General features: G+C 38.1%; 1 protein-coding gene across 5 annotated transcripts in view; it reads right to left on the bottom strand.

Moving 5' to 3' along the window:
* GAPVD1 (GTPase activating protein and VPS9 domains 1) overlaps window positions 1-17,500 on the bottom strand; it is a 64,817-nt gene that overhangs the window by 27,565 nt on the left and 19,752 nt on the right. For 3 of the 5 annotated variants that reach the window (XM_040225121.1, XM_040225122.1, XM_040225124.1), the window contains exons 2-11: window positions 14,771-14,988; window positions 12,673-13,516; window positions 10,884-10,970; window positions 9,795-9,929; window positions 9,455-9,644; window positions 6,812-6,972; window positions 6,228-6,357; window positions 5,000-5,125; window positions 2,742-2,915; window positions 783-923 (exon numbers count right to left, since the gene is read on the bottom strand). In XM_040225121.1, coding sequence (XP_040081055.1) covers window positions 783-923; window positions 2,742-2,915; window positions 5,000-5,125; window positions 6,228-6,357; window positions 6,812-6,972; window positions 9,455-9,644; window positions 9,795-9,929; window positions 10,884-10,970; window positions 12,673-13,516; window positions 14,771-14,955 — 2,173 coding nt within the window. In that variant the 5' untranslated portion in view covers window positions 14,956-14,988. The remainder of the gene's footprint in view (window positions 1-782; window positions 924-2,741; window positions 2,916-4,999; window positions 5,126-6,227; window positions 6,358-6,811; window positions 6,973-9,454; window positions 9,645-9,794; window positions 9,930-10,883; window positions 10,971-12,672; window positions 13,517-14,770; window positions 14,989-17,500) is intronic. The other 2 variants (XM_040225123.1, XM_040225125.1) reach the window with 1 other exon arrangement.

Here is a 17,500-nt window from a genome sequence, read left to right as displayed (position 1 = left end):
AGAAATGCAATACATAAGAGAAAGTACAAAATACACCTAGCAGGCTACAGTCCATGAGGCTGCAAGAGCTGGACACAACTGAGCAACTAAACCACCGCCACATTTATGATAACCCTTGGGCTTCCCTGGTGGCTTAGAGGTTAAAGCGCCTGCCTCCAATGCAAGAGACCCGGGTTCGATCCCTGGGTCAGGAAGATCCCCTGGAGAAGGAAATGGTAACCCACTCCAGTATTCTTGCCTGGAAAATCCCATGGATGGAGAAGCCTGGTAGGCTACAGTCCATGGGGTCACAGAGTCGGACACGACTGAGCGACTTCACTTTCTTTCTTTGGGATTCCAGAGTCTCAATTTCAATGCATTTCAAAAATACATTCGGTATTTTTGGGCTAAATTCTCCAAATCTAAACATGCCTATTACCAGGTATTCAACCACTCAAGGTTCAAGCTGTGCTGCTATTCTTCTCTTGCAGTAAGTTAGTGGGAGACACTGAACTCAATGTTCCACATAGAACCCTGATAAGTTACTAACAATTGCTTTGAAGATAACTGAAGCAAGTCAGAAAGCACCTGTTATCTTGGCCTCTGCCATCCAACACTACATTTTTTCTTGATGGACACAAAACATCCTAAACTAATTTACCATTTGAAGTTTTTAGCAATGTTATTGCCTCATACTTGTCAAACATATATCTGACAAAAGGTATACATAATATAGAAATTAGGATGCCTTACATTTAAACCTTCTGTGCAAATCAAAAAGCAAACAATGACAGCATACTAACCTGAGTCACTTGGCAATACCTCTACACTCCAAGCTTCGCTTGTTGTCTCTGATATGGTAGAACCAGTGCAGGGGTCAAGAAGCACGGACCCTGAACCTGGCAGGCACAGTAAACTGCCTAACATGTTCTCTGCTGCTGCACCTGCATAACCAGCGGGGAGCAAAGGGTTAACAAAGATCCTCAGGGAAAGAGCAGTGATAAAGGAAAAAGGGCAGACACGAAGCTAACAAAATTTCTCTGCTCACAAGAAAAAAGCCAAGGTAAGAGTAATTTCGATCAATAAAACCACTAAAAACACAAATTTCCCACTTGGGTCACAATAGCACAAATGCCTTTTCAATCAGTTTCCTATTATTCACCTTGGTCTCCACTGAGAAAACACAGTTCATTAGGTCACGTCATTGCAACGAGCTTTCACTCTTGTTTTTCAGCAAATTTTGTGTGTCCTCAGCACTTCTCTAATAATTATAGTCCTTCAGGGATTAAAAACACTCAGAGACATTTAACCACAGAAAGTTATACTGGCCAAATGTTTTTTTCTGGCACATTAGCCACATATTCAGAGCAATAAAGTATATTTGCAGGAAAATACACATCTCCTTTGTAGCATTCATTCAACTGCAAATACAGCTTATTGCCCAAATACAGCTCACCTACAGGGAAAAAATCACTTTGACATCTGGAACAAAAGAATGCAAAACCAATTGAGAAATCTATTTATACTTCTTAAAAATACAAACAGAAAGATTAAACACTGTTGTACATCTGTGTTAAAAGTAGTCAAGTTCAGAACGTTCCACTATTTCTGATTAAACCTAATAAAATTCTATTTCAGTAGATGAAGAACTTTTAGAAAAAGGTTACTGGCAAAAGTTACCTTTTAAAGACACATCACAGTTACCAAGGGGAAAAGATGGGGGGCAGGGATGGATAAATTAAGAGCTTGAGATTGACATATGTACACTACCATATATGGAATATATGGTCATTAGGGACCTAACATATAGCACAGGGAACTCTGCTCAATGTTCTGTAATAATCTACATACGAAAAGAATCTAGAAAAGAGTAGACAGATGTGTATGTGTAACTGAATCACAACTAACACAACATTGTAAATCAACTATACCCTGATATAAAATTTAAAATTTTTTAAATAAAAGAAACATATGTCATGAAATAATTACAAATAAAATAATGTCTGGAACATGCCTAAACATAATCACATCATCAGGAGAGGGGATGAAAAAGTGGGAGAAGAGATGAAACAAAACTGGCCAGGTGTGTATGTGTAATTGTTGCATCTGGGTAATGGGTAATGGTGCTCAGTGTACGGTTCTCTCCTGTATTTGTTTGAAATGGTCCGTGATTTAAGAAGAAAATAAAGATGGTGATTACAAGACTGTGTGACTCTTTCAGAAGGGACAGGACAGGATCCTTAAAAAGGTAACTTTAACATATGGAAACTGTATCTCGCTAAACCTGATACTAGAAAAACAGGAAAAGAAAACTGCTCCTTCTTTGGAGCTGAATTAAACCAGAAGTGAATTCAGGTTTTAGAGAATCTCAATATCATATTACTCTGAAAGGCTTTACAGCTATAACCTATAAGAATTTTCACTTTAAGGCAAAGTGTTTCGTTTCAAAAGAAGAATATGCTAATCATAGGCTAAGAACATATCCTAGGCTCTGCAAACAAGAACTGACAAGAAGATAATTCAAAAGATTGGTTCTTCTTTTTTGTATGGGGAAGAACCCTTAAATGCAGAGAGAGAAAACACTACCTATATTTCAGTAAAGAGAAAAAAAAATACACAAATGCCTTGTCACATACAATTATCTCAGTTTTCCAGTTATTAACATACACACCGTGTTAGAGCACGGAAGCTCCCTCCCATGAAGGGTGGGTGGATACGAATAACCGAACAGCAATCTTCCAGAGACATTCACCAGCAGTTACCTGCGATTTCTTGCAAGCGATCTTCATCAATGTTAGGGTCAAAATCACTTCCCAAGACATCTGTACTCCATGTCTCACTCACTGTTTCTGATATATCCCTGTCATCTGTCAGTCCCATCATGTCACGGATTTCAAATTTCCGGAGCTTATCATCAAGATTATCCTGTGTGGTAGCTAGCAAAAGCAAAATTAAGCACTTTAAAAATCACAGCATAGCTACCATTTTTAAAATCAACTTTAAAGAACTTTGTGTCTTTGAACTCCAAGTTATATATTTGAACACGAACATTCAGCACACAGTACCAAAACACGGAATTATTCCCTCATGGATGTACTCTTTCCCTCTCTGAGCCAAGCTCAACATATGTCCTCCCCCTTCTGGTCAGTTAACTGGGGCAACTGATATAATCAACTGTCTCCCCGTCCTCTGTAGTGTGACACTGTTCAAGAATTGGGATATATGCCCCCTTCTTCAAATTTGGACAGGCCTGGTAACTTGCTTTGTCCGAAAGGATAAAGAGGAAGTGTGCCAGTTGCGAGGTTAGGCCTCAAGAGATCTTACAAACATCTGGTCTCTTTCATCCTTGCTTCTGCCCTGAGGACAAGCTGAAACCAGCTTTTTAGGGGAGGAGGAACCACATGGAACAAAGCAAAGGTCATCCTAAACTAGCCAGCTCCGCACTGACCAAGAGATGCCCAGCTAAAATTAGCAGAGCTCCCTACTTTGACTACCAGTGATCCAAGATGCATGAGGGCCCAGATTTGATCCCTGGTCAGGGAACTGCATCCCACAAGCTACAACTAAGGGTCCTTCGTGCCACAACCAAGACCTGGCACAGCCAAATAAATAAATATTTTTTAAAAAGAATACCAGAATCACCTAAAAGATTTGTTAAAGAAGTGATATTCTTTCAACTTCCATCTTAAGCTAGTATTTTAGGTTTCTGCTTTTTGCAGAAAATTTAATCTTAAATAATATAGTGATAAACTGATACAGTGGAGAAGGCAATGGCACCCCACTCCAGTACTCTTGCCCGGAAAATCCCATGGATGAAGGAGCCTGGTAGGCTGCAGTCCATGGGGTCGCTAAGAGTCGGATACGACTGAGCGACTTCCCTTTCACTTTCATGCACTGGAGAAGGAAATGGCAATCCACTCCAGTATTCTTGTCTGGAGAATCCCAGGGATGGGAGAACCTGGTAGGCTGCCATCTATGGGGTCGCACAGAGTTGAACAAGACAGAGTCGAACACAACTGAAGCGACTTAGCAGAAACTGACAGTAAAACTCAGCCTTACTTTTATTCAACCCACATGTAACCTGACTGGCAACCCTCTTTTTCCTTTCTAAAAAGAGATTAAACCATGATTTCTAGAAATGAGACATGGGAAATGCCTTTTCTTTTTTTTTTCCTTTTTTCCTAACTCCCCAGGTGTGAAAAACACCCATTGAAGTCACTGCCTCAAATCCAGTTGAGGGCAATAAACATTCCCATAAAATCCACTAGTGATCTTTAAATGAAAAAAATCCAAAGAACTTTTTTCTACAAGGACAACAGGGATCCATCTGCTTTTCATCCTAACCTCACATTATCACCCTACTTGACAGTTCCTGAGAAACAGCTCCTTGACTTGCTTATACTATTAATATTACTTTACCTAGAGTATCTCTAGTTTCAGCCAATGCCAATGCCAGCCAGGCTTCAAGGCTACTATTTTCTCCCAGTAAGCTTTTCCCTACACTTTGAACCACATGTATTTCTTACCCAGAACTGCCAATGCACTTTTATGATAATTTTAATCATTTGTGTCCATTTTCTCCCTATTCTAAGTTCCTTGAGCCCTCAGAATTTATCTTAGTACCCCTTAAAATTGTAATACTACAGAACTGAAATACCAAATATTACACAATTCAAGCAATTCATTTTAATTCTTCTATGTAATTTAAGCCTAAATAATCCACTTAGCAACTAAACATTTTTTTTTCTGGCTCCACCATGCAGCTTACAGGATCTGAGTTCTCCGACCAGGGATTGAAGCGGGCCATCACAGTGAAAGTGCCAAGTCCTAACTGCTGGGCTGCCAGGGAATTCCCAACCAAACACATTTTTAAGAACTGTAGGAACTATGAATAAATGCCAGTTTAATGGTCATTATATAACCAACAGGAACACAGCCAACTCACAGGAGAACAGATTGCTTATTCTGTGACCAGGTAAATTCTCTGGTACTTGAGCAACTGAATTCGACCTCACTTTACCTTGCTCGTGCTCTAACAGCTGCAAAGCTTCAACTCCGTTACTCCCAGAAGGTCCTGCTCCAAGCTCTGACACAGATTCCCCCTCCAGGTCTAGGGAGGACACTGAATTGGAACGATTTGAAGGACCTAGAGAGACGTTTATACTGTGAGTGAACTTTACAAGACAGTCATGAGCCGCCATGTAATGTTGCATGCCTTGATAAGAAAATAAAAGACTGATTAAAGTGCTTTTAATGCTCTTACACCCTAAAAATAAACACACCCTTTAGCCAGGAATTCTGCTTTTAGAAATTTATCCTAAGGAACTAATCAAACTCCATCTAAGGTTGCTTGTTGCAGGACTTCTTATAATGTCTAAAAAGTGGAAACAATCTACTTGTGTAATCATAGAAGAAAGTTTAAATATATTATGAGAAATGCCCATTTGAAGTTAAAGAAAGCAGCCATTAAAAACCACGTTATTTAAGAATGCTCAATTACAAAGGGAAATGTTACTGTACTGGTCCACTGTTAAACCAAAAAAACTGCAGAACAGCGTAAGCCTAATTTTGCTGTAAATAAACCAAAATGTTAACTGTTATTAACAGAATGGTAAGGTTACAGATGGTTCAATTTTTTCCCTTCATTCTCTAGAATGAATGTGCATTACTTACGTTTTTAAAAGTGAGGGGGGAAAAAAAGGAAAAGTTATTACTGTTTATGTTATCCTAAAATGTTAATCAACTTGAAACTCTTCCATTAATAAAGCTTGTCCTTGCACATGGAGTGACATATTCTCACTTTACAATCTTGCCTTTTTATTTCCTTTTAAATTCCTATCCTATTTCCATTGTATCTTTCCACTTCATTAAAAGGTTAAAAGTATACACAACATCCTGAAATATTATGAGTCCATTTTTTCCCTTTAGACATGCATTAATCCCTCTAAAGGAGCTCTATAAGCTTTAGTATATTTTAATACTAGTGAAATAAAACTCGGTATTATTCAAGTCTCAGTAAAGACATACATCTTCTCTACTTTATATGACCAAAGGTCTCTTGCCATCTTAATTTTATTCAGAGAAAGAATCTTTACAGCCAACTGTTCAAAATCATTAGAGGAAAACTTCATTACTCTCCTCGGTGAGAGGCACAGAGGGCATAATTATAATTTATAAGGCTCCTTTAAAGAACAGAAAACAAAATATTACTTGAATCACACAACTCCTTGAATGAAGTAACCCTTCACCTTCAGATATTCCTTCCAGATTATCACTGCACAGGGAGAAGCGCAAGGTTTTATCAGGTTTACCGTGGAGTTTGTTTTCATCAACAGGGACGTCTCCTTGTCCTCCATCCGAAAGCTGCATGTTGAGGACCTGAAAAAATAAAACACCATTAGTTTATCACAATGGAAAGATTGCTGATAAGAAAAACCATGGCAAATGCATATTTAATTTCTTCTTAACATTAAATGAGCATTTTTTAACTAAAAACCCACTTACAGGGCCTAAGTGCCTCTGGGATGAAAGTACATCAACGAGAAGAACTGAACCTATGCCTTTCCATGACCCTACTGGTATCAGTGACTGAACAGGCAATCAGATGTCAATGGGCAGTTCAGGACTGCAGGAATCCGAGGCTTCAGGGTCAGCGGTCTGTCCCTGACGGTTCAGAGGTTAAGACTCCCAGCTTCCATTGCAGCGGGAATGGGTTCAATCTCAGTTTGGAGAACCAAAATCCCTCATGCTACACAGCATAGCCAAAAGAAAAAAAAAAATCTAAATTTCTTAAGGTTAACAGCGATCAGTGTGTGTAACAATATAATCATACCTCATTTTCTGACATCATCCCTGGAGTAAGCTGGGGACCTGTTCCTAAGGAAATGACCAACACCTCTTCTGGCTGCACCTCTTGGATGGTTTCTTGAGCTGATCCTTCATGGTCCATGTGCAAGTCCATTAGCACATTAGTGCGGCTTCTGCTCCGAGTTGCTAACAAAAAAATTTCAAGTATGATAATTTACAGAAAAAACAAAATGAAGAAAATGGCACATTAATACAAAAATATATTTTCTATTAATGTAGAACACTTGCGCATGCATAAAAAAGACTGATGAGAATGTGAATAAGAAAAAAATATATATATCTTCCCAGGTGCTCTTCTAGTGACTGACACAAGCTCTCCTTCAAAACTGACCCACAGAAACAGTGATCCATGTTCACCTGACAGGGAGTGACAAACAGATTACACCTGCAGAACAGCAAACATGCCTCAATCACTTTAAGACTTGGGGGTGACAAGGAAAGCATTATTTTATTCTTTTATCTTTTCAAGATATTTTCAACTGCTTCTACAACATAATGACTTAACTGCCACAGGTCTCCCATACTCATAACTACACTCACAAGCATTAGAAAATTTCATATGGAAATCTGATAGCCATACAAAGTTATACGCATTAATTAGGCAACTGTTAATAAAAAAGAATCAAAACATTGTTTTTTTCTGAACTGAATTAAACTCTTTTCAAAGATACAGAAGAGTTCTCTATGTTTGAATACACATTTCCTTTCTGCTTTATGGGAACAGTCTAAACTAATGAAGGACCTAATTATTTTGTGGTGCTTTTGCGCCTGTCTATAAGTAAATAAGTAATAGCTTTAGAAAGTGTTTCATCCTATAGATCTGTAAGAACTTTGGAAAGGGAAAGATTTAGATAGCTTGTAACAATTTCTCTATGAGTTTCAGTCCTCTGTGTTAAGTTTCAGTTTTCTTTCAGATGCCATTACAATTTGATACAACCAGAATACGACACAGATACTCTTTCTGTACAAAATAATAAAAAACACAGACAAAGCCAAAACACTCAACAATAACAAAAGCCTTTCACCTTCAGTTTGAGTGAAAGCTGACCTACTTGAAGACAGAAATATAAACAATCATGTTCTCTCCACAGTGCTGCAGATCAGTTCATCAATCGCTCGTACTTTCAAAAACTCAAAGTACACACCAATTTCCAAAAGTCTAAAACAGGCTTCACTCACACCTTTCTTCACTGACTCTGTCTTCTCTTGAATTGTAAGCTTAAATTCAGCTTTATGAACAACTACATGAATCTTACGAAATAAACTTTACAATTTGTAAAAATGCAAGTAATCAAAATTCATGTAGCAATTTACATAAAGCAAAAGCAACATGCACATGGAGCACGATTTCATAACTATTTCTTAAATAAAAGTTATGTAAGAAGAGGAACAGCCTATTACCCACCAAACGGGGTTACTAGAGTAATATGAGCAGTAAGACTGGTGGCTGAGGAATCCCAGGCAGTAATGGCTGCTAACTGTTGTCCTGGGTTGCGAAGGCATTAAACAGAAAGAAAATCGACCCTCTGAATAACGGACATATCTCTTACAACAGGAAATAAGTTCAACGACCAGGTCACACAACTGTACAAAATCACAACGGGCAAACATTTAAAGTTTACGTTCCATGATACCTTTCCTTTTATATAATGACACTTCTGGATGACAAGAAATGAAAAAACTAATGTACATGAGTGAATCATGGAGGGAAAAAAACATCTCTGGTTTACCAAACATCACTTGTTTCTCAATGCTAAAAAAAAAAACAAAACGCAAATAGACTATAATACTGAATGTCAAGTTTTACTTTTTTCTTTCTCTAGTTCTGAAAATTGCATTTTCGGATGATGAAAGCCAAAGACGTGAAGAACATGCTGCCACACCCCTACTGATGACTCTGCGTGTGTGCTTAGTCACGTCTGAGGCTTTGTGGCCCTGTGGACTGCAGCCCGCCAGGCTCCTCTGTCTATGGGAGCTCCCAGGCAAGGATACTGGAGTGGGTTACCATTTCCTACTCCAGGGGATCTTCCTGACCCAGGGGTCGAATCCATGTCTCCTGTGTCTCCTGCACCGCAGGTGGATTCTTTACCACTAAGCCATCTGGGAAGCCTAATTCTTAATAAACTTGACAAAATAAAATGAAAGTTTTGCCTTATTTCATAAAATAAAAAAGATTTTAACTCAGTCATAAAAGATTGACTATTACTAATAATTTCAACTTTACCAATAGAAAACTTCTAAAATAATATTATTTTATTATTTAGAACTTTGTGGAAAGAACAGGGCTACCTAATTCAAATAATGACTACTTAGAGCAAATCACATTTTCAAAACTGTCCCAGACACTGAAATATAAGTATACTGTAAGGGCCATGATTCCAATCAATTATGAAAAGTATGTCTAGATAAAGCTAAAGCCTACTGATAAAGTTTAACTAATCTGGTGCAATATTTTTTTAATGTTAAAACCTGAATTACTCCCAGTAAAAATGAAGAGAAGAACTTCTCCAAATTATTGAAAACTATACCCCCATCACTAAGCAACAGCCTAACCTAATAAAGAAACATTAATTTAAAGGAAAGCCTCAATATGAGAAATTCTCTTTACCTATAGGCAATCGATTCTTTTTATTTGCTGGAGTGGTTGCTGGAGACAGCTGAGGTGTATTGTAGGGGGTCATTTCCAGACTGCTGCTTTTTCCTGGCTTCGCCTGGGGTAGATTTGCCAGTAAGTTGTCAAGAGCCATTCTATCTTCTCTCAGTTGATCTCCAGACATCACACTCTTCATAAAATTTACCTGGCAAAAGTAAAAAGGACATTAGCTGGTGAGATCAATTTTCCAAACAGTGTATATTTCTCACACAATGTATTCATCTATGGGTCTGCCCACGTTTAGATAAATGACTTTTGAGGAAAAAAAAATTCTATTACAGAATAAAGCCATTACCAGAGTAATAAGCTGACTGTAAGTTATATAAACCACAGTTCTGCTCAACCCTTCCAGGAGATTAACGGAGGACATTGGCGGGGTCTCCACTGCACGGCCTCCAATCACAACATCAAGGAAAGCAGCAACACAGCTCTGTTCAAACAGGAGAAAAAAATCACTGTGAAACACTCTCCCTTTAAAGTAAGGGAGCAGATGGGGAACACATGTACACCTGTGGCAGACTCATGTCAATGTACGGCAAAACCAATACAATACTGTAATCAGCCTCCAATTAAAATAAATTTTTTTTAAAAATAAAAATAAATAAAGGGAACAAAATTTCTCATTAAGACAAACAAGCACATAGAAAGCTTTTCTTCTTGAAAATTATATTAAACCCAACATTCGAAAAAAATTAAACTCTATAAATTGATATAAAATAACCAACAAGATAGTCTGGTATGTGAAATAAACATGAGGCAAACAGTGCACACAGTCCTACCACTTGTAATTAGGAAAACATATTCCTAAAAATATATTAGGAATATACACATAGACTTCTTGAGGAACGCACAGAAGATTGATAATATAAAGAACCTTTAGAGTAGGAAATGAAGGTTAGAGATCAGAGGTGGAAGGGAAACTTCACTACATAACCTTTGAATTTTAATCTAGGTTGAATGTACAGCCTACTAAAAATATGATAAATTTTTATTTAGTTAAATCAACTGAACAATGCCACGTTAACTTATGAAATCCAGTTAAAATTATACAATCATTGCTGATTCATATATTCATAGACTTAATTTTGTAACAATTTTTAAAAATCAAACTTTAAAAAATAATCTTAACAGCTCTTTGGCTCTCATTACAATGGCATCGCCTCAACATTTCAGCAAGTGAGCATTAGTAATCTTTGCTGACATCTTCCTTTAAATGCTACTGATCCAACACTGTATCCTCGACAGCCAAACCAAGCATAATTAAAAAGAATATTTAATTTACACATCACTGAGAGATAAGATTTAATAAAGAGAGCAGGTTCACTAATATTTTAGCAGAACTTTCCATACGGAGTCCTTCACATGACACAGGGTCTGCTCTTACTTTGTCAAATTTTCCAAGGCTGCTCTTTGTCCGCGGATCTCCCTCTTCAGAGCCAGTCATTGCTAACTGCTGCAAAAGGCGGCCAACCTGCAACCCAGAACAGAGGTGGGAAGACGCAGGCTGGAGAGACAGTCCCCACTGTGAAAGCATCTCCATTCTACTCTAAACATCTGTTTCATAAGAATATTCACACCACCTAACTAAGCATACAAAAGGGGATCCCCAATAAAACATGCATCTTGACTCTGTCAGCTTTTACTATATTTTAAGGACTTCTGGTTGTTAAATTTTTATTTATTTATTTTTGGTTAGACTGGGCCTTCATTGCTGCACAGGCTTTTTCTCTAGTTGCAGTGAGCAGAGGCTACTCTTGAGCTGCAGTGCGGTGGCCTCTCTTGAGGCAGAGCACAGCCTCTAGAGTGCAAGGGCTCCGTAGTTGCGGTGCACGCATCCAGCTGCTTCCCAGCAAGTGGGATCTTCCCAGACCAGGGATTGAACCCGTGTCTCCTACACTGGCAGGCAGATTCTTTACCACTGAGCCACCAGGGAAGCCCACCATTTTATTACGTTTAGATTGAGCTACAATGAATAAGTAGAAAATTCTGCTTTGTCTTTAATGCATATTATATTGACAATAGGAAATGAAGGTACACGACCTTTGTTTCTGCTACTGTACTTACCATATCTTTAAAAACTTAATTTGTAAAAGCTGACAAAATATTATTAAGTACTTTTTTCTATAGTTCATAAAGTACTCAAGGTAAAAAATTTTTTCTAGACTTGAAAGCAAATAATTCCTACAGAACATAAGCTGTTTTGAAAGTTAATATTAACTCTCAGAGCCAGATCCTTACTGTCAAAAGGGAACTGTTAATCTACTCTCTAAAGATATTTTGCTGAAAGTTATTATCATATAGCATCATCTTCAAATCTGGGACAATCTCCCTTTTTACTCATTTTGAAAGTATGTGATTCTATCTCTACTGGAATGACAAAAATAGAACTATAATGATGTTATCGTAAGAATAAATTTAGTGTTTCAGAGATGACAGAGAAATTCTATTTCAGGGATGTCTATGTAATTTCTAAACACCCCAACATGACAGAACTAATCATGAAAAAAAAGCTTATGAAAAAAAAAAAATCATCCAAAGATATATGCTATTCCAAATAAACTCTATCTTCTTCACAGTATTTTTGGGGATAACATATAATTAAAAGAATCCCTTAAGAAATAAAAACATGATTTCAGTAGTTCAGATGATTGGTGGGGGAGTGTTAACATAAATCCAAAAATCTTCTTTTGAAAACGTTTAGGTCCAGAAGAGTTTCAGATTTCAAACTCTGGAGATTTCAGAAAGACTGGCTACATACACACGCAACACGTCCAGTATTTAGGCTGGCATCCTATAATCAGACACATTCACATTCCTGCAGCAAAACACAAATACTCATTAACACGAAGTGGATTATAAATCGCCTCTTGCTAGTGCAGGATAGGTTTTGCTACCAAAGGAAGTATAAAAGACCCTCTCAGTTTTTAATCATTCTGGATTGTGAAATCATGGGAAAGGGATGGTGGCCTTGTTCTAGAAAATGGAATCATCTAAATATTTAAAGTGTGTGAGGACTCCATTGAAAAATGAACCCAAAACTTAAGAAGCAAATATTTGGGACCCTTTGGGGAGAAAAGAATGTTAAGAACATACGAACAATGTCATCATACTTTCTGTTCCCACCCCAATGCCCAATCAACTGATCTTACACTGAATGCCCAGCAAAAGCATACCTGCATCAGGTTAAACCTCGCCACCTCATTAATGGGAGCATCGGAGATTATTCCATACTGTTCTGGATTGACAACTGCAGGACAAATGAAGCAGGCCAACAGGAGGTCAGTGCACATGGCCCTGACCTCCCCAACTTCCAGTCTGTCTACACAGGAGAGAGTTTTGTACATCTGTGACACGATCCACCTCAGACTATGTGGGAAGCAGTAAGTGTTCTGTTTGAGATAACCAATAAATTTGTTCACCAAGGCCACAAGTTTGGCCTCATTGGAATCCACCATCTCTTGAACCTTCTGCCTAAACCTGTCTGAGCCTTTCTCTCCAAAGAGCTTTTCCTGTTGAGCTGGGGAGAACCTCTCAATCAGCTTGTTTGGGTCTGTCTCCAGGTGATCTTCGTCTTCAACAAGCAGCTGCATGATCGGCTCATGTAAAGTAGCTGTGAGGAAAAGTTTGGCAGAAAACAGTCCTTCAGAAAAAAGCTTAAATAAGATGCTGAAGGCACAGGTTCCTCTCCTCAAAAGTCGTCTGGGGTTGTCACTTTCTTTAAGTTCAAATTCAATCAAGTATCTCAACACCTGAAGGAGGTAGCTTTCATCTTCTTGCATAATGCAGTTGCCATAGAGAGAGGTAAAAACTGTGTAAATGACACTCTGTGTGTTCTCCTGATTAAGTTTCTCTCCAGCAACCAAGGAGGAGGCAATAAGACGAGGATTTTCCCTTAGTCGACTCAAGAATTCTCCATAAGCAGTCTCCTGAAATCCCAGTTGCTTATACCCATCGACAAACTGTGTGTCTTCCAATATCTTAGCATGTTGGCAACATTCAGCAGGGGAAGCTTCAGCACTAAAAAAAAAATGAGCAAACAAGCAAAATAATAAAATTAACAACAATAATAATATAACACATATACTATACTGAAGCATGGAAACGTGAGTTGGTTACAGTCCCAGCAATGAGATCACTAGGAATTGCTAAAATCTTTTAGGCCACCAGCACCTGAATATGTAAAGAAAGTTAAAACCAAAAAGTACAAAGGAGGACAGATTTCTCATATTAAATCAGGTTCCATGAAAAATATTGAGAAATAACCATTATTCTGATTTCTATCATTGAAGATTGTTGCTATTGTTCAGTCGCTCAGTCATGTCCAACTCTTTGCGACCCCGGTGGACTACAACATGTCAGGCTTCCCTGTCCTTCACCATCTCCCAGGATTTGCTCAAACTCATGTCCACTGAGTCAGTGATGCCATCCAACCATCTCATCTTCTGTCGTCCCCTTCTCCTCCTGCCTTCTATCTTTCCCAGCACCAGGGTCTTTTCCAATGAGTCAGCTCTTTGCATCAGTATTGGAGCTTCAGCTTCAGAATCAGTCCTTCCAATGAATATTCAGGGTTGAATTCCTTTAGGATTGAAGATTAGTTCTGCATCTTTTTGAATTTCATATTTATGGAAACATACAGTATGTACTCTTCTATGTCTGTCTTCTTTTCTAGACAGTATACCACAGTATCACTATTTCTAAACTTAAAAACTGCTTCTTGAGGGACTTCCCTGATGGTCCAGTGGTTAAGAATCCACACTTTCACTGCAGGGGGCATCAGTGCAATCCCTGGTTGGGGAACTAAGATCCCACATGCCCTGTGGTGCAGCCAAAAAAAAAAAAAAATTTGCTTCTTGGAACAATAGAATAAAGAAGTATTAACACAGTGAAAAATGAGGTTTCTAAAACTGCGAAGTAGATACACAATAGCAAAACATGAAAATATGTATTTTAAATAATATTAGGAGAAAAGTAGGAAACAAGATAACTTACCCTCTATAACAATAAAATGTTATATAATGCCAATGTACAAAATTAAATGGTGTGGTATAAAATATTAATGCTGAAGTTGTAATTCTCTACAACAGTGCTTAGGTCAATACATTAATAAACAAAATAAGCAAAGACTCACCATTGGGATGCTGATTTAAGTTATCTTAAACAATGCACTTTGTTAGAAATATACTTGTTTATTTGCAGTTAGCAGTTATGTAACTGCCATAAGCAGAATTATAGCGGTTTATAAAATTTCTGAACTCAAAACCTTTTCTTTACCTGGTGATGATAAGCCGATCCAAATTAATTCTCTGTTGCTTAGCAATCCATGCTGTACGATACAACTTTTCGGCTGTCTTAAGTACATCTGCATTAAGCCTCTGAATGAGCTGTTTTTCAGAGTTCACATATAAGCGTTCCTGCTTGAGGTGATGGGCCAGAGTATGAATATCTAGCTTCACCATCTTCAAATGTGGAGAAGGGACAAAGGCTGATCACTAAGAGTGAAAAAGAAAAACAAAATTATTTTCGGGTCTCTCTGCTCAAATGTCTATTGAGAAAGGTCTTCTAAAACAACTCATTCTAAAACAGAGAAAATCACTTCTTATTTCCTCTTCTGACCTTTTTATTAAGCATTTGTCCCTACTCAGCATTATATTACATGAATGTTCAAAGATGCTTAGAGTGGGGCTTCCCTACTGAAAGGCAAGGACCGCCAAGACTAAGGCTTGTCTGCTTTGTCGACTTACAGCTGTAATTTCGGGGTTAAGGAGAGGGTTTGGCTCATGCCAGGAGGTAAAGAAGTATTTGCCACAGGAATGAATGAAATCACACAATTCTTGTTCATCTAGTAGCTAAACAAACTGAAAAAAATAGCACACATATTTTAGAGCATTATTATTTAAGCTATACCCTTGAAGCTAGAATGCCTGCCAGACCACAAATGTTTTATATCAGCAATGGAAGCGTTTGTGGCCCAGATAGCAGAATACAACGTTGTGTCCAGACAGCAGTCATTAAGTTAGAAAAATGCTTCTCGTTAAGAATTAAACATTAGTGGTGGGGAAAGGAAGGACTGGGAGTTTGGGATCAGCAGATACAAACTGTTACATACAGAATGAATAAACAAGGTCCTGCTGTATAGCACAGGGAACTATATTCAACATCCTGTGATAAACCATATGAAAGTGAAAGAGGAGAGTGAAAAAGTTGGCTTAAAGCTCAACATTCAGAAAACGAAGATCATGGCATCCAGTCCCATCACTTCATGGGAAATAGATGGGGCAACAGTGGAAACAGTGTCAGAATTTATTTTTTTAGACTCCAAAATCACTGCATATGGTGACTGCAGCCATGAAATTAAAAGACGCTTACTCCTTGGAAGAAAAGTTATGATCAACCTAGATAGTATACTCAAAAGCAGAGACATTACTTTGCCGACTAAGGTCCGTCTAGTCAAGGCTATGGTTTTTCCTGTGGTCACGTATGGATGTGAGAGTTGGACTGTGAAGAAGGCTGAGCGCCGAAGAATTGATGCTTTTGAACTGTGGTGTTGGAGAAGACTCTTGAAAGTCCCTTGGACTGCAAGGAGATCCAACCAGTCCATTCTGAAGGAGATCAACCCTGGGATTTCTTTGGAAGGAATGATGCTAAAGCTGAAACTCCAGTACTTTGGCTACCTCATGCGAAGAGTTGACTCATTGGAAAAGACTCTGATGCTGGGAGGGATTGGAGGCAGGAGGAGAAGGGGACGACCGAGGATGAGATAGCTGGATGGCATCACGGACTCGATGGACGTGAGTCTGAGTGAACTCCGGGAGATGGTGATGGACAGGGAGGCCTGGCATGCTGCAATTCATGGGGTTGCAGAGAGTCGGACACGACTGAGCGCCTGAACTGAACTGAACTGATACTTATATCTGAGTTACTTCACAACATTGTAAATCAATGTTGAATACACTTGAATATGTTGAATTTATATTTAAATCAATGTTGAATATATATCTGAATAAAAAATTTTTTAAAGAATTAAACATTAAGATTGTATACTTAAAAGCTGCTATGAGAGTAAAGCTTTAAATGATCTCATCGTAATAACAAGCAAATGGTAATTACATGAGGTGAAAGATGCCATTAACTAACTTCACTGTGGCAAACTTTTGCAATATACGTGTACCAAATCGTTACTATATAACTTAAACTTACACAATGCTATATGTCAATTATACTTCAATAAAGTTGGGGGGGGGCTATCCCCCTCCAAATAAAAACAAATTTAAAGAAAAGAAATATATTAAAAATCTTTTAAAAAATGTTGTCCCAACCAATCAGATTCATAGTGGGTTTATTTGGAATTGATAAAATATAATTTGCAGTGAATTCAGATTTGGAAAGAGGAACCTAGCCCACAGAACTCTCAATATGTTTACAGATCCAATGAAAATACGTTTATATATATGAAATGAATATTTCTGTGCTAAGACTTAAAAAAATACCAAGAATTAAATATTATGAGAGTCAATGGAAATATATTTAAAGCCACTTTCAAATTTAAATAATGAAACAGATTCAACAATTTTAAAAATAAGTTTGATTTCAGAAATTTTTAACCTTTATTTTAATGAACTACTGATTTCTAGGAAAGTTTCTGGAATTATCATCTAACCTGAATTTAACTGCTTTCAAAAAAACACTTTCTTGTACTTTATCAATTACCTAGCAAACTATTTCGGAGAAGGCGATGGCATCCCACTCCAGTACTCTTGCCTGGAAAATCTCATGGATGGAGGAGTCTGGTGGGCTGCAGTCCATGGGGTGGCTGAGAGTCAGACACGACTGAGCGACTTCACCTTCACTTTTCACTTTCATGCATTGGAGAAGGAAATGGCAACCCACTCCAGTGTTCTTGCCTGGAGAATCCCAGGGTTGGGGGAGCCTGGTGGGCTGCTGTCTATGGGGTCCCACAGAGTCAGACACGACTGAAGTGACTTAGCAGCAGCAGCAGCAAAC

Source organism: Oryx dammah, unplaced genomic scaffold (assembly GCF_014754425.2).
Source record: "Oryx dammah isolate SB20612 unplaced genomic scaffold, SCBI_Odam_1.1 HiC_scaffold_25, whole genome shotgun sequence".
Lineage (NCBI taxonomy): Eukaryota > Metazoa > Chordata > Mammalia > Artiodactyla > Bovidae > Oryx > Oryx dammah.
The sequence above is the reverse complement of the archived record's forward strand: the minus strand, read 5'-3'. Positions and strand labels throughout refer to the sequence as shown.